At 33.1% G+C, this 27,264-nt stretch overlaps 3 protein-coding genes across 7 annotated transcripts; 2 read left to right on the top strand and 1 right to left on the bottom strand.

Annotated features, from left to right (window-relative positions):
* Nucleotides 1-846: 846 nt before the first annotated feature.
* Nucleotides 847-5,854, top strand: LOC104879564 (NEDD8-specific protease 1). 2 transcript variants are annotated; one of them, XM_010652802.2, is made up of 2 exons: nt 847-1,013; nt 4,772-5,854. In XM_010652802.2, exon 2 carries the CDS (start codon nt 4,828-4,830, stop codon nt 5,494-5,496), a length of 669 nt encoding a protein of 222 aa, XP_010651104.1. In that variant the 5' UTR covers nt 847-1,013; nt 4,772-4,827; the 3' UTR covers nt 5,497-5,854. The 2 variants fall into 2 exon arrangements, with proteins under 2 accessions (XP_010651104.1, XP_010651107.1); XM_010652805.3 differs by having other exon boundaries at nt 854-1,224.
* A 443-nt stretch (nt 5,855-6,297) lies between these two features.
* On the bottom strand, nt 6,298-13,740 carry LOC100245060 (arogenate dehydratase/prephenate dehydratase 2, chloroplastic). Of its 4 annotated transcripts, none has more exons than XR_785983.3 (13): nt 13,401-13,740; nt 12,983-13,050; nt 12,789-12,881; nt 9,391-9,591; nt 9,234-9,314; nt 8,710-8,805; nt 8,555-8,632; nt 8,340-8,429; nt 8,157-8,224; nt 7,926-8,007; nt 7,761-7,836; nt 7,615-7,657; nt 6,298-6,544 (listed from the first exon to the last, which is right to left on the bottom strand). XR_785983.3 is itself a non-coding variant. In XM_059737430.1 (12 exons), exons 1-11 carry the CDS (start codon nt 13,648-13,650, stop codon nt 7,777-7,779), a joined length of 1,167 nt encoding a protein of 388 aa, XP_059593413.1. In that variant the 5' UTR covers nt 13,651-13,734; the 3' UTR covers nt 6,298-7,657; nt 7,761-7,776. The 4 variants fall into 4 exon arrangements, 2 of the variants coding, with proteins under 2 accessions (XP_059593413.1, XP_010651108.1); XR_785984.3 differs by having other exon boundaries at nt 13,419-13,734; XM_059737430.1 differs by having other exon boundaries at nt 6,298-7,657; nt 13,401-13,734.
* A 9,164-nt stretch (nt 13,741-22,904) lies between these two features.
* Nucleotides 22,905-25,077, top strand: LOC100243211 (dof zinc finger protein DOF2.1). The gene is made up of 2 exons (XM_002284823.5): nt 22,905-23,165; nt 23,995-25,077. The coding sequence occupies exons 1-2, from the start codon at nt 23,139-23,141 to the stop codon at nt 24,856-24,858; spliced, it is 891 nt and encodes a 296-aa protein (XP_002284859.3). The 5' UTR covers nt 22,905-23,138; the 3' UTR covers nt 24,859-25,077.
* Nucleotides 25,078-27,264: the final 2,187 nt, after the last annotated feature.

Genomic DNA, 27,264 nt, shown 5'->3' with positions numbered 1-27,264 from the left:
CCTATAAAGAATAATGAGTTATTAAACCTAAATATTTAAGATAACTCAATAATAGTAACACATTATTACAATAAAAATAATAATATTTCTAATTCCGGTATTTTACTAATAGAGAATATTTGAAAGCTATTTAAGGATCTAAATATTTACATTTGTCGTCATATTTATAGGAAACAAATAGAACAATAAATTGTTCAGTTAAAAAAACATTTGTAATATAGAGTTGATAATTTGGTGGTCAACATTTTTTTAAAATGTTACAAAGTTTGGTTTCAAAGATTATTATAACTCATTTTTCAATCAAATTTATAAATATTCTGCTTCGGAGTCTTTTTTCATAATCTTAATGATTTTTTTTTCTAAACCATTAGTGCATATTTCTTAAAAAAAAAATCTTAGAAAGGATTGGGATTAGACTTAATTTGAATACTTAAGCCTTGTAATTAGTTCAAGTTACTGAAAATACTATTACTTGATAATTTTTTTTATTTCCTAAAAATATTATTCCTTGTTAAAATCAATATTTAAAAAGATGTGAAATGTAACATTTGATGGTCTTAATATTTTAAAATATTATTTTTAATTAAAAACAATAATCAAGAAGATTTAAATGACTATATTTAGTAGTTTTTAATTTATTTTTTAATAAGATTTGGTAATTATTTTTTATTACCAAATTTATGTTTATTATAATAATTAAATAAGTAATAAAATTTAATTAGTTAAAATTTAAATTATATATAAATATTTTATTTTTTATTAATTTATAATTAAACTTAATTTTATTATTTATTATCTTAAATATTAAATATTAGTTATAAATTATAATATAATTTTATTAATTTCATTCTCGAAAGTCGAAACGGAGTGGGCGGCGTTTGTCACAGGCTTACAGCTCACAGGCATTTTCTCGTATGTACAGAATAATATATAGATAACTCTCTCTCATTCTCTCTCTAAGATCCTTCGCTCAGTCTTCTCTCTGTTGTACGACGATTTCTTCATCTCTCTCTGTAAGTCTCTCCTACGAATCTTTACTCTTAAAAACCACGTCAAAACCCTAAAATTCGATATTCGAAGTATTATTATTTATTCCTGTGTTGGTTGAATTATGTTTATTTTGTTCATTGTATTTCTTTGTTTCCCGTTTGGTTGTCGAGAAACAAAGAACTTCAGTTCAACAGTGTAGCACGCTTCTTGAAATGAGTTTTTCACTTTTTGGAGGTAAAATATCATGAAGCATGCTATTCAAGGTTTTCTTTGATTTTCATTAGTTTTCTCTGCAACCAAATGTGTTGTATTGTGTTAGTAGTTCAAGACTAGTCGCAAATCTTTGTCGACAGCATTCAATATTTATTGCTTAATTCAATCGGTTGTCTTTATTCAGACGAGTTTTTTAGTTGTTGGAACCAAGATCACACACAAAAAAAAAAAAAAAGGATATTCAAAGTTGTGTTGTATTTTCTTATTAATCTAGGGTTTACAATCCAATTTGTTTCTTGCAACCATCAAACAAGTTTCTGCTTAAATGACATCATCTCAAATCAGTAAGGATAAACATTTTTGGTATACTTCTGTGCGCCCTTTTGTTAGGCGCGCTTGATTCGATCTTCTTTACCTATCAAAATAGAAATAACGATAAATATTTTTTGGGAGAGCCCTTATTTGGGACTCAATAATGCTTGAGAATATTTGTGATGCGCAACAGTGACCACTGCAAATCCTCTTAATTGATTCAGAGTGGTCTTTCTGTGGTAGTTGATGTGTATGGTGTTCTTTTCCAGTCAAAACAGCTATGATGTTAGGAGGATCTTATGGGAGGTCAATCAAGGTGTTTCTTAAAGAAGCTATTTCGTTTTCCCTTCCCATTTGACACCTTTCAGATTAAGACATTTGTGTTATTATGGTTTTTCTTTCTTTCCTTTTTTTCTAATAGTCAAACAAGTAATATATTAACAGCACCTAAGAAATAGGTGCACCAAACAAGCAAATAGAAGATAGAAACAAGAAACAAACTCTCTCCCTTACTTGGGGCTTAGCCAATCAATAAAACCTTTTATTTATTTATTTCTTTATTTGTTAGGCAAAAGAGCAATATAAATTAAAGAGCAAAAAAAAAGGCTACACGAAGTATACAAGAAGTATACATGTGCGCTCCAAAGAAAAAACAAGAAATTCCTCCCCTTATTGGAAACCTAACCAATTGATAAAATCAACCGTAGAGAAGGACTCTTGCCCTATACCCCCCTTGGTCCATCCTAAAAAGTTACACATAAAAGAGAACTTTACCTCTTGATTTGAAAGCTCAACATTTTCAAAAGCCCTTTTATTCCTCTCTTTCCATATGGTGCAAAGCAAACAAAGAGGAGCAACATTCCATGTCTTCTTTCTCCTTTTTCCAACGGAGCGGCTATGCCAACTAAGAAGCGTTGCTTGGATTGAGTTATGTAATACCCAAACCACTCTAAACTAGGAGAAGATCAATTGCCATAACAAACTTGCCTTAGAACAATGAAGAAGGATGTGATCGCAAGATTGCTCCTTGCTTTGCATAGAAAACATTTATTCGCCAATGTCCACCCTCCCCTCTTTAAGATGTCCATAGTTAGAATTCCTTTCCATGTTGCTTTCCAAACGGAAAAATTCACTTTTGTTAAAGCCTATTATGGTCATTGAATGATCATTTATGTTTGTAGTTACCCTTTCATAATAATCCTTTCCAAAAAATTTCACGGGACAAGATTCGATTCTTTTACTACTACTTCAAAGGACCTCCTAATTTTTTTCCTTCCTTATTGTAAAAAACACGCATAAGGGAGTGACCCTTCAAGCCTTTTTACACCTTTCATACAAAGGACACAAGTCAACCAAAGAAATTTCCTCTTACATAATGGTACATCACCCAAACTATTTCAAACAAAGAATAAACCAACTGCCACAAAATTCTGGGCCTCTGGCTTTAGAGCAATGAAGGATATTACGATCAACCAATTATTCATCACCCTCACACTTATAACATCTGTTTGGTGATATCCATCCCTCCTTCTGGGTTGATCTAACATCAAAATCCTTCTCCAAACTACTTCCCATGTAAAGAAACTCATCTTCATCAGGATCCTAGGGTTCCAGACAATGTTTGCTAGAACCAATAACTAGAATTTTCATCATCATCTGCCCTAGTAATCATATCTTATGTGTAGAAATATGATCAGGGGAGAAGCTGAAATAGATTACAATAAGTTGAGCCCTAAGATTGTTTTCTATGAAGTTGGCGTTTGTTGTTTTTGGTCTGTGGGGTTGCTAGAGCAATGGATTGGAGTAGCCATCTCACATGGTTCATGATTCAGCTATGGCATAACTTGAAGCTAAAATAGATTACAATAAGTTGAGCCCTAGGATTGTTTTCTATGAAGTTAGTGTTTGTTATTTTTGGTTTGTGCATGTCACCAGAGCAACGGATTGCAGTAGCCTTCTCACATGGTTCATGATTCAGTTATGACATAATTGCTCATCTATCATGAACCTTGAAATAATTTAACAGAAGCTTAGTTATCAAGAAAATTACAATTTTCATTTTTGAAGTAGTTTTAACACAAGTTAATTGAACTAGAGTGTATTATGAGTTTCCAATTGCAAATTTAGCCTGAAAAGTTCTAGGAAAATGAAATTATTACTTGCTGAATCTTCTACCCTGTTTTCTAAAGGGGGGAAATTCAAATCTGTCCCCCCAAAAAAGAAGAATAATTTCAACCTTGATTGTATATTATAGTTGTAAGGCTATTTTATAAATACTTCGATCTGCTATGGAGTTTATTTGCCTTTAATCAATTTAGTCTTATTATGGTAGTTAGGTTATACTATTGGAGACACACTCTAAACCTTTAGCCTCCTAAATGCAAGCACTTCCTTTCCCCACATAGGTTGGGCCATTTGGGCATTGACATTATAGTAATTATTAGTTGAGCTTTTGCTGGACACCACTTTTTTCCGATGAAATCACATAATGATTTTTAAGTTACATGCTTTTCCCTCTGGATTTCTGTTTGAATTAACGCCTTTAATAGGTAAAAACAGGCCATGCTCCCCCCATGTATGGGAATCCTTTCAGTTTTTCATTGTTCCTTCACTAATTTAGATTGCATTTAAGTTGGAGGAGAAAGGCCAATCTCTCCTAAACTGTGTTCATAAGTCAATTTACTGTACACATACGCAAATTGAATTGCAAAGCCTTCCAGGCTTCCAGAAGTTGCAAGAAGGTACTGCAACTTGTGTGTCCCAACTAACCTAGAAACTAGGAGAAAAATTGATAAACTCAAGCTTTGAAGAATTATGCTTTGAAAACTTATAAGATATTACAAGGATTATATAGACCAACACATGCATTCTCTTTTGCTGGTGGTGCAAATTTGATCAGGAGTTGAACAAATTTGACCATAATATGTTACAAGATTAAATTATACCAAGCATTGGCACTAATTTGAAGTCACTGAGTAATGATGAGAGGCACCATGAAATGTGTCCAAGATGCAGGAAACAAATATCCTTGTGTTTTCTAACATTATTGATAAATCCTTGCTAGTTTAACTCCCTTTAATTATTAAAATGATGTATTGTGTAAACATTACGGTCATCCTTTTCCCCCCCTGAAAATTTGAATAAAACTGAGATGTTTTAATGATATATTTGACGGATTCTTTATATTACTTTTCAGAATCCAGAACTCTGTCCAAGGTGAAAGTGATGTAATTTGGTTTGAAATTTGATTTTGCAGGAATATCTGTTTTCTTCTTTTGATAAGATCCAGGAATAGCTGTTGACATCTGCAACATGGGAAAATCCTGGGCGGATGATATGATTCTCAGCTACAATGATGTTGTACTTAGGCGATCAGATTTGGACATCCTTAGTGGTCCACATTTTCTGAATGATCGACTAATTGAGTTCTATTTCAGTTATCTTACCTCATGTTATCCTTCTCCAGACATCTCATTGGTGCCACCTTCGATTGCCTTCTGGATAATGAATTGCCCAGACACTGGATCCCTCAGAGATTTTATAGAACCCCTCAAATTGTCTGAGAAGAAACTGGTAATCTTCCCAATCAATAACAATGATGATGTAGAACAGGCAGAAGGTGGGACACATTGGAGTTTGCTTGCATTTGAGGAAAATGCAAATGTATTTGTGCATCATGATAGCTGTGGAGGGCTGAACGAGGCCCATGCCAGAAAGCTTTACAAGGCTGTTGTGGGGTTTATGGGTAACTCAAACTCTTCTAGAGCCCAGTATCTAGAATGCAAAGATTCACCACAGCAAGCGAATTGTTATGATTGTGGCCTGTATGTTGCAGCTACTGCAAAGGCTATATGCTGCTGGTATGGAAGTGGACAGCCCGGAGAAGGCTTGTGGTTTTCTGTTGTGAAGGAGCAGCTCACTTCATCCGTTGTTGCTGATTTGCGAAGCGAAATGCTAGGGCTCATTAGAAATTTGCAGTAAAGCATGTACATCGAGGTAGGAACCAAAGGAAAGAAATAAACGAGGTTTGAAAATCTTGAACAGAACATTAGTGTGTGCCTTGAACCTCGACAGGGGTGGGTGGGGTTTCTCCCTTAAGCGTCTCATCCTCTTTTTTAGAGCCCCATACTGGAGTCAACTTTAACGATTAGATACATGGGTTGCATAACAATGCCTGTACCTGTTCAAAGTTACTTGACATTGAAAAGAAACTGGGTGTATATTCTCAGTCTTCAACACCATCTCTCATATATTGTAGAATGGCTATCTCCATAGTGAAGAATAATGCTAGCGGTTGGAATTCTATATGAAGTTATGTCCAGACTGATGGGCTTTTTAAGGCTTGCTTTAACTTTCAAAATCAAACTTCATCAACTTTCATGTTCCAAGATGAAAAGTCTTTCGATCTACGAAGAATTGTCTAATGACCATGATAATCTCAATCTGGGTAATTTTTTGGCTGAAAATATTAACTTGCAAAAGTTCTCTGCCTGTAAATTTTCACTCATCTTTGCAAGGGCATCATAGCTGGAGCAAAATCAAATCTTTCCAAGAACAGTAGATTTTTGTAGTATCATACTTGAAGCATAAGCTATCAAACACCAAATTTGACAATTATACATTATCAGTGGTGCAAAACAAGCAAAATTTTGCTCCAAAGGAAGTTACTATGATTGTGTTACCCACCTAATGTGACAATGACCTACACTTAGGTGCAAAACCGTGCCTGAGCGGCCACTGATTAGCATTAAACTTCTCATTTCAAATCATGTACAAGATCAATCAAAGTAAAAACAGATACACAAATATTATAAAATAACCTTAAGCTCATTTAATGTGTCACAACTACGTCCAGTAATTACATTGAAAATATAAGGAAAACGGGGAAAGACAAATTGCATAACTAGATTAGATGTTAGCCCAGATTCTGTATTTCATGGTTGTGTTGGATCTATAAGAAACGATTGATGGAGAAAAACAAATCTATATAACACGAGTCTTCATTTCTTGATACATCAGTAATTACTATCTGCATTAGCATGACAAAGGAGAAGCCATGAGCATCAGAGAGGGAATGCCAACATAATCGGAATAAAACAGTAAAAACATCGTAGCAATACATACCAATATATGCTAATATTTTTTTGTGGAAAATAGAAAATTAAAAATGTGGGAGAAATTTAAAACAAACATGACATGTTGACAAACATTTCGACAAACAGGCCAATAATATCTATGTTGATTTAGCGCATTGAAGCCTTTCCAGTGTCAACACATGGAAGGGAGAGGATGGTGGGTTCTTGAACTGGACACCTGAGTTGGCCAATCAGGAGGCTAATAGGTTTGCTAAAAGTGTCCTATTTACTTACACCGTCAATATCCTAAAATCTTTGATTCTATATCTGAAATTATCATTTGTTTGAATTTCTTCTCATCATTTACAAACAAAGCTAAGTCAGTCTCATTAATAAAAACCATGACATCAACAAATAATCTTACAACACTCTAGTAACTTATCAGGTTGTTCTTTGAAACTTTTCGCTACTTTCTTTTTCTCGATTTTCAACTAATTGAACACATATCATCCAAAGTAGCTCCAAAAATTGATGAGGATGGACTCTGCATTCATCTAGGGCAGTGTGTTCAGAAAATCCTGCCAATCTATTGTGGCAACGTTGAGAGAGGAATCCAATGCATGAGAGTGGAGACACGACTCCGGAGCAAGAGAACATCTAAATCAGAAGGTTCTAGAGACTAAGTCCAACCACGTACATCATAAATAAATTGATATTTAACAATAAGAGAGGCTTGTGGCTAAGGTTGGCTTCGCAAAATTATAGAGATTGGTAGAGTGGGGATGCTTTTTCTCTTGGATTGGTGCTCAGCTAATCAAGTTGCAGATCAGCTAATCAAACAAGGCGCAAATCAATAGGTTTCTTCTGGTTTAGATTTTTTTTACCTTCTTTGAAGGAGCTGAAAATACTTTTCTACTTCTGCTCATAATTTGAGTATTTTGGAATGATTTGCACTCACCAACTGAATACAATGAATTTGTTGTTTCTATTTAAATTCAAACAATAAAACAAAAGAAAGAAATACCTTTACAATGTAACATGCCATAACTGAACTCAAGCACTGAATCCTACATGATACAATGAATAGGTTTTAATTCATCTTGGAATCACCATGCATGAATGGAAGTCTGCCAAACATCTTGAAATTTTATCCAGATGATGGGTTCTTACCAGGCTTAATAATTAGTTATATCATGCTAGTGTCCACAGGGTAACTCCCTAGCACTCTCAGGAATGTAGCAAACTCCTGCCAAGGAAGCATATAAATTCATATCCTGTAGAGTTAAGCTTTATTTCCTATAAAGAATTAGTTAATGAAATCCATAGGAGCCACACCTTCAGGTGCCTGAGGGCATTCTGTGAATTTTGGTCGGCCATTGATGCTTCAAAATCCACATAGAAAAGATAATCAAAGTATCTGCATGGGAATATAAAGGGGTAGTGAGGAAAAAGAAATGTTCAAACCTGTGAAGTAATTGATGTACTATTACAAGATAGATCCCATTTCAAATATATATATTCGTGGTCTAAAAAAGGTAATGCAATTTAGATGTTCCTTGTAATTACTTTGGACTCCCATTATTGGTATCATTGGATGCTCGCAAAGGCTGATTCCTCAATGGACGACTTTCAATCTGGTTAAGAGAAATAAATAGCGAACTCTATCAGCACAAATACTCTGAGTTACAGCTCTACATGCTAAACTGCAAGACAAAGTGACAACAATTTCATTGCAAAAAAACAACATACTTTTGTAAGGTTGATCTGCCTTAGGGCAAATACAGCAAGTGCCTTGAAAAGCACCCCAGGACCTTCCTCCAATGAGAAAACAATACTTGTCTAAGAAATAAATAGCAGCATACATTAGAAAAATCCAATTTATGAAAAAAGGAACAGATAATCGAAAAAGAATGATAATGACATCCTTTCGATAGCTGAAGGTTTTGTATCATGAAAGGTCTAACCTTGAATGGCCTGTCTGTGCCAGGAATTATGGGTTCCCTTGCCAGCATAAGAAATCGAGTAACATTATAAGAATCATCCTGTAGAATGTAAGGCATATGAGTGAATATCTACAATTAATCCAAGTTAATAACACACCAAAATTTCAGATAAAAACCTGAATGTCTTGAGCAAGTATTTTCAAACCATAGATCCTTGCAGCAGCAGAGCTTGCAACGGCTCCCACATCTTTCAGTTTGTGGAAAGCAATAAACTACATGTGAAGCAATTTCAAGAGGGTTACAATCATAAACAAGTCATAAGTAGTTCAACAAGTCATATATAGTTCCCTTTAGTAGAAACATAATCATTGGATCCAAAGATTCCAATATAAAATTGTCACAATCCAAGGGAATTAAACATTTATGCCTTTCAAGTTAATCAGAATGAATTAGCCTTTCAAGCCTCCATGGTGAAAGGATAAGATTATCTTTTCCCACAATCCGGGTGAAGGGGGTTGGGCTTGTGTTGACCTTCATCCTGCTATAATCTGCCAAGTTGCCCCCTTAAACAAGAGACTTGACAAGCATGATGATTTCCCCTTTCTTTTATCACATCGTGTAAATTTCACCAAGCATCTTCAGCTTCAAGACTTGAAAGAGCTATCAAATTACTTTCCATACTGACCAACTTTAAGCTTACCTTAGCTGCACCAGCAGTATCATCCACTGCTTCTCTGACCAATCCCAACTTTGTTAGTGTGTTCTCACACTGAGCAAGAGCCTGAAATATGACCAAGTTTTAAGCATGTTTCATGAAATAATAGGGAAAATGAGTGAAGGATTAGAGTGCAACATACCTGAGAATGGCTAAGAACCCTCTTGAGGTCTTCAACTTTAACACCATGATTGGCTAGTAAGCAATGTCGGACTGCAAACTTTACTTCCCCAACTATATGCAACCTGTGGCGAAGTAAAAGGTCATAGTTCCTGTGAATGCTCCCCCCAAGAGAATTCTCAATTGGCAAAACTGCTCTATCAACAAGCCAACTTTCAACAGCCTGCAGTAAAAAAGTAGGAAAATACACTATCATAGTATGCCAGCAAAGGAGACAAGATATCTATTGCAATGGGCATTTTGAAATTAATGCCATTTTCAAGTATTGAGACAGCTTAAAACCATAGTTGTGTACAACTAAAACTCTCAACTCTCAAGTCTGATATTTCCTATATAGAAGAAGCTCAACAAGACTAAAAAATAATTACAAATTAAACACAATTTGCGCAAAAGATAACAATTCATAAAGATTGTAACTATTGCAATGATTGTCAAACCATAAAGGGAACCTTGACTCAAAAGAAACAATTCATAGTACTCTTCAACTTCATAGTACTTTGGTTGTAGTCAAGCTCCATATGAAGCTCGTTTAGCAGGCAAAAAGAGCTCTCAGAGTTCTGAAAGGCTGCACTAAATGGTGCCTTAGACGAAAGTAAGAAGGGTTTTCAGGGATCCTTCTCACCTTTTCAAGCACTGTTCATAATCTCTTAAACTTGAGACTCAGATCATGATTGACAAATCTCCTCTACAGTTGTTTGTTACCCATAATAGAAAAGCATTGGAACATGATGATGCATTAATAGCGATGGGTTTAATTTCTTACCAACCAGGATAACATGGGAAAATCCAGCTGACATCACACTGGCTGAAGCAGTCCAATTGGTAAAATAACATGTAAAGAATCCTGAAAACTATTTAAGTCAAGAACTTATTTTATCAACCACACTTAACTTCAAGACAGCTCAAGTCGATGATACCAACTCCATGGAGCTATCCTTTTTCTCCATTCAGCTTTGTCCAGAACCACAGTTTCCCGTGAACCATAGGCTATTTTTTCACTTTCCAAAGCCTCAACCCCAGTTCCTGGACTTCAGCTAATTCTCCTTGGACCTTCAGCTTTAACTAAATATTCTTGCTCTTATTCTTCTAACATCTTATCTCCACATGAACAAACCACCTTTTTTATCTGAGCAGATTCAGCAAGGCCAAGAAAGAGAAAACATAATTCAAACTGGAATATGGAAAATTGGGCTTATTACAAATCCAATCGAACATTATGGAATCTAAAAAAAAACTTTGATTTCTTATCAGTTTATCATGCTTTTACTTTTTGATTCTGGGTTATGTTGGTCATTTCCACTTCTTTGCCCAGCCAGTAGGTTAGTTGCAATGTCCACATTTTAGGTATTGTTTTGTGGGCCCATTTGTTAGCCACATGGGTGCCTGTGTTGCTTGGCACCAAATTTAACTTCCTAAATTTCTTGGTTCTTTGTCATGAGCGGTCCTCTTATAAATCATGTGAAGCAAAGAGGAATCTTGAAGCCCTTGTAATTATTGTCTGATATGTGTGATTCCTTCTCTTATTGGTGAACATGATGTTCTAAAAACCATAGGCGCAATTGCCAAAGCCTTCCCCTTTTGGCTATAATTCCTTAGTTTTCCCTCTTCCTTCTTTCATTGCCCTTCTTTTCAACTCTAAGTTCTCAGATCCCTCAAAACCACCAAATTATTTCAAGCCTATGTTATCCTTACATTTTTCTCTAAAATGTTAGCCAAAGTCATAATTTATAAATAGACTTGAGGCCAATTTTAAAAAATCCTATATCACCAACATTACCCATATCTCTTTCTCAATTAGTGCCAAAACCGTACATTCGCATAATCTTTTTTAAAAAGAATTATATGGTATGAGAATACAATTTCCCACTCTTTTTTAAAAGCTTTCAAGTTACACAAAATCACTCACCTGATGACAATGATATAGAATGAATATCATATATGAGGTTATTTAATATGAAAATAACTAGATTTTCAAGAGTTGAACCATTTCACAGTAACAAGATCTTTTTTAGGCTAATAACTCACATATACTAGACAACAAAGTAGATAACAACCCAAGTAAATGGGAAGGGCACAAGGGCATTGAAAAAAAAAACATGGCCAAATGACAGGTCCCCCACAAGCTATCAATGAAATCCAATACAGATAAGTTTCCCAATGCCTCAAGAGCACCTCAGTAACAAATGAGAGTTCTCAGAAGGTGTACCTTTTCCAAATCCCCACCAACCAGTAAAAAAATCTTCGACTTTTTCTTTTTCCATATTCCCCAAAATAGCCACAAAGGATCCATCCTCCACACTTTCTCCTATCTTTACCAAAAAATATTGTCACACCAACTAATCAAAGTGTACAGTAAGGCAAAACCAAGCCACTCCAAATAAGTTAAGAAGCATTTACTACAAACTACGGATATACCCACAATGGAGGAGAGTTTCATTAGCCCATTCCTCTTCTTTTTGCATTGGTAACACCAATTAACCATTGTCCTTAGGGTTACAGAAAGTGCTGTAAAATTGACATGACATGTATATCCCAATCTGACTTGAACTACTAAAACAAGAATAGGTGAAATCCATCGGTTGTACACACATCAAAGAAGATTCACACACTGCTAGGACCCAGAAGGCAAGTAATACTCAATACATATGATTGTTCCAAAATTCAACATAACCAATGATTGTAATGTTGGTTCATAACATCAGGAAATGGGAAAAGGTGCACTAACTTTTAAGATGCATGTAGGTTGTCTAGACAGGGAACATCAATTGGGTTACAACTTAAAAAAGAAAAATTCATTTTTTACAAGTGCAAATAAAAATTCATTCTAATTATAACAGAACTTCTGGTGGAAGGATAAACTGAGTGGGTGGAGGATAATCATACTCCTCGACTGGAGAATGGTATTCCAGTCAACTACACCCTCTGCAACATCAACTTGAACCAAAATCCTAATAAATTTCATTCCTTAGCTGTACCACATTGAAATTGTTGTACTATACTGAAAGTGAATTCATCACTCATAATACTGGAAGTGAAGAATTTATCACTGGTAATACAAAATATTACACTGGTAATACAAAATATTAGGCTAAGCCTTAGCTGAATTAAGTAGATTTGAATGAGTATACACAATTAATGGAGGGGAATAGCTTGTTTTCTAAAGACTAGAGTGCCAGTGCAAGTACAAGGAATACTTCACAGATGAATATCTCTTACCGTACATATAATTTAGTAACCATAAATAGATGCATAAAAATTGCATAAGAAAAATAATGTCAATTTAGTAACACCTTGAAGAAGAACGGAACCGCTCCCTGATTTTATATTCTAAAGTAAAGGATTGGAGTATTTATTCTTCACCTCAAAAGCAGTTTCAAATTGCTCACAAGGAACAGCTTGACAGTTCGGGTAGGCCTTCTCCGCAGCAGACTCGCTGTAGGCACCATGAACTCCCTGACAATACAAGAACCAACCAATTAATCAATCAAAAGTGCAATATATACACATGGGCACACACGTATGTATGTATACATGTGTTTGTTAATATCAAATACCTGGTATGCCACCCGAAGGCGAGACCTATCAGAGAGCTTATTAGACAAATGGGTCGAAGACAAAGGCCCTGAAACAGACTCAGAATCGAAAATTACATACAAAACCCAAAAACCATAGAACAGACACTCCAATGCTTCGTTTGGCGGTCGAGGAAAGGGGAAGAAAAAGACAAAGAAAAATCAATTTTTTGAATCTTGAAATTCACCTTATCCTGGATCGGAGAAAACGAACACCTCTCCTCACAAAATCAAATCTAATTCTTAGCCGAAATATCATAAAAAATAGACCATTCAAAACTTTCTACCTCTGACACTTTCCTTTCCTCGGGTTCCTTGGTAACCAAACAGGAACTCTCAAAAACCAAAAACCATAACAAAAAAAAATTAAACAAAGAAAGAAATTCCGGGATCTTCTTACTGGGAAGCGAATGTGAACCTTTTGAAAGGGTTTCAGAGGGAAAGTCTTCCAAACTTCTCTGCAATTCTCGAGACTTCGCGTTCTCATCATTGTCGTTGGGCACATAGGCCAGAGAGATATTACAGCGCCGCTTCGAAGATATTCCAGGAGTACTAATGTGCACTCTCGCCATTGGATCCAAGGGCGGGAATTTGCAGTTGTTTTGGCGGTGAAGGGGCGTGATGGGAGATCGTGAGAAGGAAGCCGCCATTATCGAGAAACGCTGGGCTTCGAGGGGACAAAGAGCTATTAGAATTTAGAAGCTCAAGATAGGCAGCGTTCAGAATTTTTGTTTTGTTTTGAATAATGAGGAAGCGTATAAACTATAAGAACTTTTGTCAACAAACCCATAATTAATTAATTAATTAATTAATTTTATGTGGAAATAAAAAATATGGAAAGTAAATAAATCTGAAAATTAATTTTAAAAATAATTTTTTAAAATTTAAAGATTAATTATTTTAAAAATAATTTTTAACAATTGATGTATGATATTTAAATATAAAATGTTTTTAACTTATTTTTTATTATTTTAAAATAACTTTTATATATAGTATTTTATTTTTAGTCATATTTTTATATTTATATAATTATTTTTTTTAAATAATCTTTAAAAATAGGTAAAGTATAATTTCTGAAAATAACTTTTTTAAAAAAAAAATAGAAAATCATTTTCCATTTTTCAATTGCAAGACAGTTTTTTTTCAAAGAACAAATCAAGACCCTAATTCTTTTTTTTAAAAACACAAAAATTAATGAAATCGTCATGGTACATAAAGAAAATTGAAGCCTTTTTATAACTAATTTATCTATTTTTTCATTGGAATAAATTTTTTATTTGTCTTGAAGGAGTTTGTAAAAGGGTTGTTTACATGATATGATTAATATTATATTAATAACTATGTTTATTAAAAGACAATTTCTAAATCATGAGAATGCACCTGTCATAGTTTTATTTAAAGATAGAGAGCATTTGATACAATTGGACCATCGCAAGTGTCTTAAACTATAACTGCTATGAGTATGACACATAATAATTTTCTTTTTGGTCATTAAACACGTGTAAATTTAGGATTAGTGATTAGTGGACATACTATATGTTAAATCTTTGGTATGTAAGTTTTATCATGACCCAATTAATCACAAACACATTTTGAAATATATGTGTATTTCACTTTTTTCGAACACGGTTTTTCAAAATAAAAAATAGCAAAACATGGATTACAATGGGGCGGATTTAGGATGGATTGCTCCATCTTTACTCCGCCTATTCAAAATAATTCTCATTTTCACTCCATTTGACTTTATTTTTTTAAATTATTTTTAAATTTTGTTTAATTACATTAAAATAAATATATTTTATAAATAATTAAAATATTGTAAATTTTTATAACTTATTTTATTGAAAAGTATTATTATTATTATTATATTAAAAGTAAAAAATTAAATTAAATTAAAATTTAAAATTAATTTTATATATAATTTGGGCGGGGTAAGGTGGGATAAGACCATATTCAAACTCGTCTGGAACATGTTTCGGGTTTTAAAAAAAATTCAAACCAATCCTAAACTCATTTATTTAAATTTCAAATCATCTCATTAGAGACGGAATTGGGTGAGTATCCAAAAAAACTCATCCATTGTTATCCCTAATGACAATTAGAAAATAAATATTTTTAAAGAATATCTTTTAGTTATTTTTAATTCTTTTTAGAGTTGTTTTGAAAAATAATTATATAAATATGAAGAATGATTTAAAATAAAATAATATAAATAAAAATTATTTTTAAAAAAATATGGGAAACATGGTAAAAACATTTCAAAAATTATTTTTTAAAAATATGGGAGGTATGGTAAAAACATTTCAAGTTTTCATATAGATTTTTATTCTATTTTTCATAACCATTTTTAAAAACACTTCTCAAATAAATTCTAATGCTATAACGTCTAATAAAATAGTTATATATTTTTCTCTCTGCGATTAAATAATTGAAATGAATGTTTGTCCAATGATAAAATGAGATTCTACTTGGTGACAATTCTTTCTTCTTGTGCATAAAGTTGATGGGATTTATCTAATGTTAAATCAATCAACCCGTACAAGGATTTATCGAATGTTAAATCAATCAAACTCATCTATTTGTCTATTTCTCATCATGTTAAAAATGTTGTCTTAGAGGCTCTCATTAATACTCCCACCATCTTTGAATTATGATGCTTGTTCTCCGTTACCTATATTTTGATGAGAACTTAAGGGGTGGTTATGGTTGGTGTGTTGCTAGGTGACTTTAGGGGGAACATTTGTGTTGGTGGATCATCTTTATATTGTGTCAAAACTCATAATAGGTCAATTTAAATAATAATTGGATTAAAAATATTAATTCTAACACAACTTAAACTGGTTATTGTGTAATTTATTTAATAATCAGGTCTTATTTAATAGTTAGTCTGAGTTATGTTTTGTTTAAGCTGATATAATTAATCACCCGCACTAATATATTTATCATTCAATTAATTAATCTATTTAAAATCAAAATTTAAGTGAGTTAAATGTAAATTAAATAAGTTATGATTATGATAAAGTTAATCAACATGATTATAAAATAAGCCAAATCTGTTTTGTAGAGGTTGGCCCAAATCTATTTATTAAATCTTATTAGTGCAAATTTGATCTAAATATGATTAAACTCAATCTAAACCTTTTAAAGATATATTAAGTTTGAATTATATTGGTGAGTTTTATCAAACTTTGTCATTATGTTGTTAGGTTGACTTGGCTTCAACGCAAGCTCGCTACCATGCAAAATCATAGGCTCCTTTGAAAGGACAAGTTCACACTTATTAACATAATGGCATAAATTTTATATATAATAAAATCTTATTTTTAAAATATTGTTTAGTTGATTTTAACTTTTAACTTCTTCTTTTTTTAAATAATAATTTAATAATTTAATTGTTAATTATAATATCTTTATAGCATAGGAAATAAATTAAAATATGAAATTTACACTCTCATTATAATTTGTTTAAATATTTTAATTATTGACCATTGTCTTTATCGTGATAATACTAAAGTCTAAAATATATAGAAGAATTAGAGATAAGATTGTCACAGTTGGTATTAGAGCGTCGTGGTTTGCAAATCCTAAGCTTCACGTGTTCAACTACTTGTTGTTTGAGTGAAAGTAATAAGATCATAGAAGGATACATACAAAATTGAAAATTTTGATGGTATAAATCTTAATTTCTGGAAGATGTAGATGAAGGATTATCTATACCAAAAAGATTGGTATCTCCCGTTAGGAGATAAGCCATATTTGATGGATGAAAATGAATGAAATTTGCTAAATCGTAAAGCCTTTGGTGTGATTAAGTTAACTCTATTGAAATCAATTGCTTTCAACATAAAGTTTGAACATATTGCAAAAGTTCAACATAAGTAGTGCTAAGGTAGTTTGAACACCTCTAGCGAATCACTTTAGGTTGCCTAAGGAGTATTGCCCACAGGCAAATAAGGAAAAAGAATTTATGGTTAAGGTCTTATATGCCTCGGTCACTAGAAGTTTGATGTATGTTATTATGTGCATGAGACTACACATTGTCTATGTAGTGGAAGTTGTGAGTAATTTTATAATAAATCTAGGCAAGTAATGTTGAGAAGTAGTGAAATGGATACTTGGTACTTGCAAGGTACACATAAAAGTGTCTATGCTTTAGAAGGGGTGAGTTGAAATTGTAAAGATATATGGATGCTGATTATGCTGACGAGATAGATCATAGGGAAAAAACTACAAGGTATGTGTTCACTTTAGATATTATTGGTATTAGTTGGATTTCACAATCAAAAAAGAATTTTGTTTTATCTACAATTGAAGCAGAATAACTATTATAGAAGTTTGCAAAGAGATAAATTGGTTGCAAAGTTTGTCAACAAAGTTGGGAGTCAAATAGGTGATGAATGTATTGCACAATGATAGTCAAGGTGCAACACATCTAACTAAGAATTCAATGTTTTATTTAAGAACTAAACATATAACATTTTGTTATCACTTCATCAAGTATTTGCTTGAAGATGGGGTATTAACACTTGTGAAGATATAAAGTAATAAGAATGTAGTTAACATATCGACAAAAGTAGTGACAATAGATAAACTAAAGTTATACGCAACTTCAGTGGGTTAAAGGTGAGAACGGGTTGTTTGAGTGCATTGTACTCATTAATCATTGAATGTGAATCTTTACTTATGTTTCAGTCTTCAAGTTGGAGCTTATTGGATTATGAAGTCTGAATTAGTTTTGTTACACTTCACAAGAGATGCTGGGGTTAAGGTATTTGCTAAGCTCGTAGGGATTGAACAGCCTAATTCTTTTTTTTTTTTTAATTAAATGACGAGTTTGCCCTTATCATATATTTAACCCCTTTTATGATTTGAAGTTTCATTTTTAGAGAGAAAAATTGAAGTGTGGTTGCAATTGAGAGGAAAGTGATGACTTTCACTATTGTACTTCTTTTTCATTTAATAGTATATCATCAAGTGTTGGTACATTTTGTAGATGTAAAGATTACATTGATTAACGAATCACGTTAAAAATCTTTATCTTTTCTTTATTTCTACTTGTGTATATGATTTGGTTAAAAAAATTCAAAATTGAAGATGGTCATTTTGAAATTTTGAAATGAATTATTGCCCGAAAAGTGATGTGTTGAGTTCAAAATGATCATTTCCCATTTTGAAATCTTAAATGAATTGTTGCATTGAATTATCAATTCCAAATGAGCCATCATCCTTGGAAATTTCAAAGTTAGGCTCTAATTTTCCTCTTTCATACTTCCTTTACTTCGATTTTAATGATTTTGATTTTCAAATTTCAAATTTGTGCATTGGATCTTTGTTTAGCTCATTTAGACCCAGTTGGGTTCCCTCAAAATTAACACCCAGCCCACATCCGATGGGCCACACAACTCTTACAACTCTTCTTTCGGTGATTGTAGTCAAAGTTTTCGGTAGCCCATCTTAGGTTCCATGGAACCAATTATAATATCCACATCCGAGCATTTTCTAAGTCGTTGACTTGGAGTAGGGCATACGCCAAGGATTTCAACTTGATCCTTAAGCTCATTTCTATCCAATCTTCTTTCAAACCGTTGACTTTTTACTGTCCTTTGTGGCTAGTCTCCTAAAGTTGAAAACTTGGATAAACATTTACATCTTAAACAAGACAATTTTATATTCGAATGTGAAGGAAAATTTTGACATAAAAATAAATAATAAATTCAAAATATTTTAAATACATTTAAATTTTTAAAAAATATTTTACATCCTTAATATTTTTCAGAATTGAGAGAGGAAAATGAGAGTTGTTTGAAAATATTAATTTTAATTTAAAAATAATTAAAAAGGAAAATATTAAAAAAAATTCTATTTAGTGTTGTGGTTTTTTATTTTTTATTTTTAATTTAAAAGTTCCGACACATCTGTAAATTACATTTTACACCTGTCCTAAACAAATCAAATTTAGAGCCGGTGGTTTAGCCCAATTGAAAGACCGGGCCAGCCCATAAGACAACCAAATTTATCTGCTAAAATTATTGTTGGGCTCCCATCCCAATCTTGGGCTTTTTAGGATTTTTAAGCTTATAAAATAAAAATTTTGTTGGCAAGATTTGGTTCTCATGTAATCTATTTTAATTCTCTTGTATGAATATTAAATAATTTATAAATATATAAGTTTTTATTAATTTTAATTATATTTAATTTTTTCATAATAAAATAAAATATAAAAAATTATTTTTTAATATTTTTCTAGAACCAAATGTAACCATTACAAATCCACTCCAAGGGGAAGATGAACCGCCAAGGAAATACAAATAGCCAAACAGGCCTCCTGGACGGTAGAGGAACATTGTGTTTCACGACACCGTATCTCCCTTAACAATCAACATGCATTCTTCACGGGGTTCACGTACGTTACCCACTCACCAACACACATAAGCTTTGTAATATAGCGGCTCATAACGGATCCCCAAGCACCACCGTTTCTTGGATGGGCCCCAATCCTGGAAGCGGACAAAATGGGTCCGTTTCCAAACATGACGTCCATATCATATCTTCCACGTGTCAAAATCCATCCAATTATATAATAAAACCAGTGGGAACGGAGTGATGATGATTATCCCTTACTTGAGAAGGGGGATAACCCAAATGCCAAATACCCCACTTTCGGGTGCGGGGAGCGGGCCCCACCCACTAACCCACTGATTTGACCCTCCCTTCTATTTCCCTCTCTCTCTTCCTTTCCTCGTTAACTCAAATATTCTCTCTCTCAACTCTGCCGCTGTTTAGCCGCATTTTGATGCCACATGTTCGGTCCAACCATCTTAAAATCTGACTGGTGGGTCCCACATACCCACCCACCAATCACCTTCCCCTGCTCGTCCTTTCCTTGGATTTCCCAACGTACTCTCCTTACACCTTTTCCATTTGTTTCTCACACCATCATATTTATATTTATTTAATTGCCGCAAATTAATTCACATACTAATTATAAATCTACATACTAAATCTAATAATTATGGTCAATAAACAATAAAATAATATTTTTCAAAAAAATTAATAACCGTTTGAGAGTAATTTTAAAGAGTAAAAAAATAATTCCTAATGCTTGAAACTATTTCTTTACAAAAAAATAAGTATTTGCTGAATTTCATATTTTTTTTTGATAAATAATTTTTTTTAAATATTATAAATTTAAAACGTCTCCATAAAAATTACTTTCAAATTGACTCTAATTTTATGGTTTTTCTCGAGTTTGTTTGATAGTTTTTTAATTGAAAGTGTTTTTAATAAAATTATTTCTTTTAAAAAAATTTTAAAAAGAATTAACTATAATTAGGGTACCTTTGATAATAATTTTAAAAAATATTTTTAATTTTTTTAACACTTAAAAAATCTTATTTTTCAAATATAAAAAAATGATTATAAACACTTTTTAAAATCGTTGTAAAACATACTATAAGTGATTTTTCAATAAATAATTTTTAAAATTTTATCAAATGCTTAATTATTTTTTAAAATATTTTTAAATTAAAAATATTTTCTAAAATTACTATTAAACCGATTTTAAGTAAAATCTTGAACACATAAAATTTCAAATTCTACAAGATTGAAAATTTTGTTTCAAAAATTATTTTTCTAGAGAATTTAAATGGTTAACATGGATAATTTATTTTTATAATAATTAAATTATTTCACCAAAACAAATAATTCCCTTTACACCTAATTAAACCATTTAATAAAAGGATGGCAAATAAAGAAAATAATAAATATGAATGTAGGGGTGTCTAGATTCTTTCCTTCACCGATGCTACCATACTTGTCGGGCACAGTTTCCTATCCTACTTTCGCTTTTTCTTCAAATGTTTTATTTGACTGATAAGTTTGACCGGTCAACCGTCTTGACTGACCCCCTATGATGTGCCGCGGCCCCACCCTTAACCTCCACTGCGGCTGATTTCCCCCTTTAGTTTCCCTCAAATTATTTAAATATTTATAAATTAAATGAAATGATTTATTTGAAACAGGGAGGAGGCAATTGGGAAAGCGAAAATCTCATAGGATCCCAAAGATATATACAGGTGGGGATCAATCATTGTTAGTTTATTATTTCTTCACTTCTGACAGATTATGACAGCTTAGAATATTGGTTGGTACGTTGATTTTCCCGCCACTACTCCAAGAATCTTGGCCCTAAATGGCAATGTTGAGGAGAAAAAAGAAAAAAAAAAGAAAAGAAAAAAAGGGGCATGGAATGTGAGCCGTCTGATGGTTTGTTTTATTGGGTAATCAATGATCGTGGTATGAGTGGATTGCATGTGTTTTTGTTGATTTGTTTAAGATGAAAGGATGTATGACTCAATGATTCTTGTTGGTTGGGTCTTTGTTTTTTTATTAGACAATGACTCTTGGTACACTCCAAATTATCTAATTAAGGTTGGTGTGGAATGTAGATATTTAAATTATTTAGAATACTTCTAAGGATGTATTGTAACCTCACATGGAATGGCTTCGAAGTCACTATATATATAATAATTTTTAAAATAAAATAATATAGTATTTTTATTAAAATCCCAATATTAGATTTTACAATATTTTTTAAAAATAGTTTTTAAGAATAATTTTTGAAAACTATTTTTTAATGTTTTATAAAATGAATATTTGTTTGAAAACTTGAAATATTTGTAACTTACTTTTTATGTTTTTAAATATGTTTTAGAAGTAACTTCTATATGGAGAGTTTTATTTTCAATTATTATCCATATTTGTATAATTATTTTTTAAAATAATTATTAAAAAATAAGTGAAGATACTTAAAAACAATTAAAATATATTATTTGATTTTTTTTTAAATTTTCTAGTTTTTTTTAAAAAAAAAACAAAAAATCATTTTCAAAAATAGTTAACAAATGCATACTATAATTTTTTCGATTTTTCGAAAACAAGTAACAAATATACTCTACATTTCTATCAAAATCCCAAGAGAGATGTATTGTAAGTATCTAATGATTTTGTTTATGCTTTTTTTCTTAATGTTTTTTGTGTGTTGTGTACGTTGTACTTGGAACTCCCACTTTTCACATAATGAAATTATTATTATACTCATGAAATCTAATGTTTCCATGAGGAGGAAGAAAAGAAGTGCATGTAAAACAAAAATGGGATGATTCTATTTTAATTGGATCTCCCAACACGACCCTTTTATGGAAGGGAAAGTTGAAGGTAGGCCTTACCACCAATGTCATATCTAGGCAACGTCCATCACCTAATTTAATTATTTCATAGAGTCTAGACAAGTTGGTGAGGAGGTCTAAACTTCAAACCCTTCCATCAATTCAAGGAATAATTTATGGTAAGTTTCATTGGATCACTAGTTGATATTGAAAACCATTTTTTTGGGGGGGATGACATTCAATCTTATTTGGAAAAAAAAATATGATAAAGTGGGGATTGGTGATTAAGATGGAGCTCCAAAAATGGTCCAAAGGGAGGGGGACCAAATAAATTAAGAGGGGGCAGAAAAGCAAAGGAAATTCCATGGTGGGGCAGTGGGCACACATGAATAATATTGGACAATGAAGGAGAAGAAGAACCCTCTGCTCTGTCACTCTCCTTGTCCCACACCCATCATCTCTCATACATCACTGCTCTAACCTCCAAAAAAACAAAACACGAATAACAATATATATTGGTTTTGTTTTCATAAATCATATTTTGATGTTGTCGTTTGAAGGCGAGAGGAGGGGGGAGAATAGGAGGAGAACATGGGGTCCACCGTATAGTTGCAAAGGCACGCGATGGGGACCCACAGAGAGGGGGTGGGGGTAATGAGATGAGATGATCCGTTGCAGATGTGCTCGAATTCTCCATGCTTTCTCTGCGTGCAAGCCAACCACATTGATCATCCCGTACAGGACGTAATCATTACAACCTCTCTCTCTCTCTCTTTCTCTCTCTCCTCTCTTTCTTCCCTCTCTTTTCTCTCGAGTCTTTATTTATTCTCAGGGGTTGGCTTCATTTCCTTACTTTGCATGACTCCAAAGTCCTCTCTATTTTCTCTCTATCTTTCTCTCTGGGTTTCTCTCTTTTTCTCACTACTACTGTTTATCACTCTAGCTGGGGGTTGGGTCTTTGATTTGCATGGATGGATGCCTCAAGTGCACAACGCCAGGTAGGTTTTGATTAGGGAGGCTCTGTGGGTGTTGTTTCTTTCTTTCGATCTTTCATCTCACTTTTCTTCTCTTTTATGCTTGCTTCTTCGAACTTGGGAGAGGAAAAGGGATTTTGTTTTTGAGGAATAATTGGGAATGGTATTGGGTTTTGGGTATTTTCTCTTTGCTTTTTATGCTTCTTTTTTAGGAATTGAAGGGAATTTAATTATGGGTTTTGGATCTGCTTCACTGAAACTAGCTTAAAAGGAAAAGAGACAATGATTTTTCGAGGTCTGCCTTTTGGATGTTCAAGTGTTCGATCACTTTTCTAACTTGTTCTTTAACAATGAAATCTTAAATTTTGAACCAAGCACCGACCTTTTTTAAAATTTTTGTTTATGAATTAAGGGCAGAATGAACTCTTGTGGCCTTTGGGAAATTTTCCCTTAAAATCTGTCAACCCCATGTCCTCATTTTCTCTAATTTTCCTCCATTTTCTCGTCAATACAATGGGCTAATAATGGTTTGGCCCCCCTCTTTTTTTGTCCTCTTCACAATTGCAATTTCATGACTTATAATGAGCATTTAAAAGTGAGAATTAGGAATGCCATTAAAGGTTTCAGATATTTCACAACTCAATCCCACAAGGAAAATGAAAATTGTTGATTCTATGTGCATTAATTTTAGTTTGATAATGTGTGCATTTATCTATAAGAAAATCTTTTTCTTTTCTCTCTCTCTCTCTCTCTCTCTATATATACATATATATGTATGGGAGTGGTCTGGAGCTTCATATATATCTTACCATTTTTCTTCAATTAATTGTATAATTATGTTGATTTGTTTCAGGAAATGGATACCCAGTCACTAGAAAGCATGTTGGTTTGCTCAAAAGCACAGCAGGAGAGGAAACCAAGGCCACCAGAACAAGCTCTAAAATGCCCAAGATGTGATTCCACCAATACCAAGTTCTGTTACTACAACAACTACAGTCTGTCTCAGCCAAGGTACTTCTGCAAGTCATGCAGGAGGTACTGGACCAAAGGAGGAACCCTAAGGAATGTTCCTGTTGGGGGAGGGTGCAGGAAGAACAAGAGATCATCATCGTCTTCATCATCCAAAAGGACCCAAGATCAACCACTCACAACCAATCCCAATCCACTCAATGTTCTCCCACCCCTAACTTATGACTCCAATGACCTCACCCTTGCATTTGCTAGGCTCCAGAAACAAACTGGTGGGCAGTTAGGGTATGATGATCATCATCATGATCTTGCTCTTATGGGGAACCCTAACAATACCCATTGTGATGTTCTTGGAAACCAGTGTGTCAACACTTGTGGAACTACTACTCCTGGCCTTCTTGATGCTCTGAGGACCAACTTTCTAGAAACCCCATCTGGGTATCATAATCTGTATTATGGGTTTGGTAATGGAGGCATGGGAGGAGAGGTGGAAAATGGTGGAGTTGGTGGTGAGCATATGGTTCTGCCATATGAAGAAATGAGTGGTGCAACTACTACAGCAGTGACAGTAACCACAATGAAGCAAGAGTTGTGCCATGGGAGGGAAGGTGAGAATAGGGTTCTGTGGGGGTTTCCATGGCAGCAGCTCAACCCAGATGGGAGCATGGGTGAAGTTGATTCAGGAAGAGAGAGCTGGAATGGACTTGCTTCATCCTGGCATGGGCTTCTCAACAGTCCTCTCATGTGAGATCTTGGAAGCCAGCTAGCTTCTTGTTTGCAAGAAAGAGAGAAGAGGAATATGGCTAGAGAGAGTTGCTTTCTCTTTTCAGACTCCAATCTGAATTTAATTAATCCTTGAGAGTTTTGTATGAAGAGTACTTCAGTACTTGATGTTTTTTCTTCTCCTCTTTTTTGTTTCTTTCAAACCTAGTGATAAACTAATGAAATTTCACATTTGTCTTCTAACCCAGTAAGGAAATTTTCCAGAGGTAGAATGAACTAATCAATACATCTTGTCTGGAGAGATTGAGAGTGAATGTTTCATATTCTCTGAAGCATTCAAAAAAAAAAAATGTTGGCTGTCAGGAATTTTGAGTTCTGAAGGAGCAAGTGATATTCTATCATGATTGCTTCTCATTTTCAGGTAGATGCTATGAATAATAAAACAAATGGGAGTAGGCAGATCAATTGGGAATAGTTTCAGGATTCCTAGGCATTGGAATTTCAGTGAAGCTGAAGGCTGAAGGAAGGAAGCATGAGCATCAATTTCGGGATAGATTTTGTTACCGTAAGCAGACAAAATCCTGCTTAGGATATGGGCGTGAGAGTTTGGTCAGTAATCACTTTGAACATCATTTCAATTTTAATAATTTTTCAAAGTCCGTCTACTAACCTAGGTAATTGGGTCTTCCCCACTCTTCAAATATTCCCTAATACTCTACTCTTTTAATCTGAAATTACAACTCTGCCCCTCTCACAAGGGTGCAGGGGCTTTGTTTCTTATTAAAAAAACCAAAAGAAAAGAAAACCTCACCTGAACAGGTGACTGGTCAGTTCAACAATAGACAAGTCTGGTCGTTTTATTTCTATTCTTTTTATGAGGGATAATTCTCCGGTCAATCCTTGAAAATGCATCCACATATGTTGTTTAGCCTTATTGGCCTCCTTGTTTTGTCGCCGTTGAATGTGGGGGAAGAAGATGATGGAGGCGTAGTCGGTAGACCGACAAATTGATATTGTAAAACAAGGCATATTGGCATACCCTGATCATCCAAACAGTTGACGTGTTTGGACGACTTTAATGTTGGATATCCAACTTTGACCAACTCCATCTTTGTTGTGTCTCACATTTTTTATTTTTCCCTTCTACATGTGAAAAAAAGACAGTCCATTTTGGCACCCGCACCTTTCACACTTCATGCTTAATTCTTGGATGGAGACCTGGACTAATCTACCATTTTTTATTACAAACTTCAAAATGAAAAAATGTCTCTTTTTTCGTTTTTCTTTTTGCTTGCCAAAGTGAAAAAAAAAAGTCCCTCGATTTTCTTCTTTCTATATATATATATATTGTGCCACAGTGGACCAAGCAGGGTGTGTGCTCTCATCTGATGAAGGGAATTGGACATGTGGCAGCAGATTGGATTGGACCAGATGGGCCTGGTTCAAATGCGGGCAGACTAAGCTACTACAAAGCTCGAGCAAGTATTGGATTGAAGCAACATTGTTTATACATGTTCTGAATTCAAAATTTCTAGTTTCAGATGCTGAGTATAGAAAACCTTAGAATGACATACATATACATATACATATACATATATATATATATATATATATATATATATATATATATATATAACCGAAAAAGTTATTGGTTCACAGTTTACTGATCGGACCAGCGGTTGAATCGGTGACGTCATAAATATATAATTTATAAATTATTAAATTTTAAAATAATTATAAAAATTAAAATAATAATTTATATATTATTTAAAAATTAAAATTTTATTTAAAAATCAGAAAATTAGTTTCAAATTAGAAATTAAAATTAAAATCATAATTTTGATTTATGATTTAAAATTTAAAATTTTAATATTTATTTTTAAATAAAAAATTTATTTTAAAATCAGAAATTAATTTAAAATAGTAATGTTTTTACCATTAAATCATATCTCATACATATAAAAGGTATTTTTCAATTTTTACTTTATCAGCTCCCCTGGCACAGCACTATGATTCAGTCTACTTGACGAGTCATCACCGTCGACACTAAAGCTTCTCTTATTTCCGAACAGGTCACGAGTTGGTTTTTTTCTTCTTCATCTTCTTTGATCTTGAATATTTTTAAATATGTTTTTAAAAATAATCCTTAGAAAATAAGTAAAAACAACTAAAATAACTAAAAGATATTCTCTGAAAATACTTTGTTTTTTGATTGTTTTTTTCTTCTTCATCTTCTTTGATCTTGAATCCTGAATGTTTGCTTCTAAAAGGGAATCTCTGATTTTTAGTTTTTATTTTGAAAATGTTCTGACATGTTGTTGTGATTGGGAAGAAAATGAGAATGTTTGAAAATTTTTATGTAACTTAATCGAATCACGATCAACTGTGGGTGGGGGAAGAACGTTCTAGAAGAACGAAGAAGAAAGGGAAG

Source organism: Vitis vinifera, chromosome 6 (assembly GCF_030704535.1).
Source record: "Vitis vinifera cultivar Pinot Noir 40024 chromosome 6, ASM3070453v1".
NCBI classification, from domain to species: Eukaryota; Viridiplantae; Streptophyta; class Magnoliopsida; order Vitales; family Vitaceae; genus Vitis; species Vitis vinifera.
Note: the sequence above shows the minus strand (reverse complement) of the source record. Positions and strands in the feature narration are given on the sequence as shown.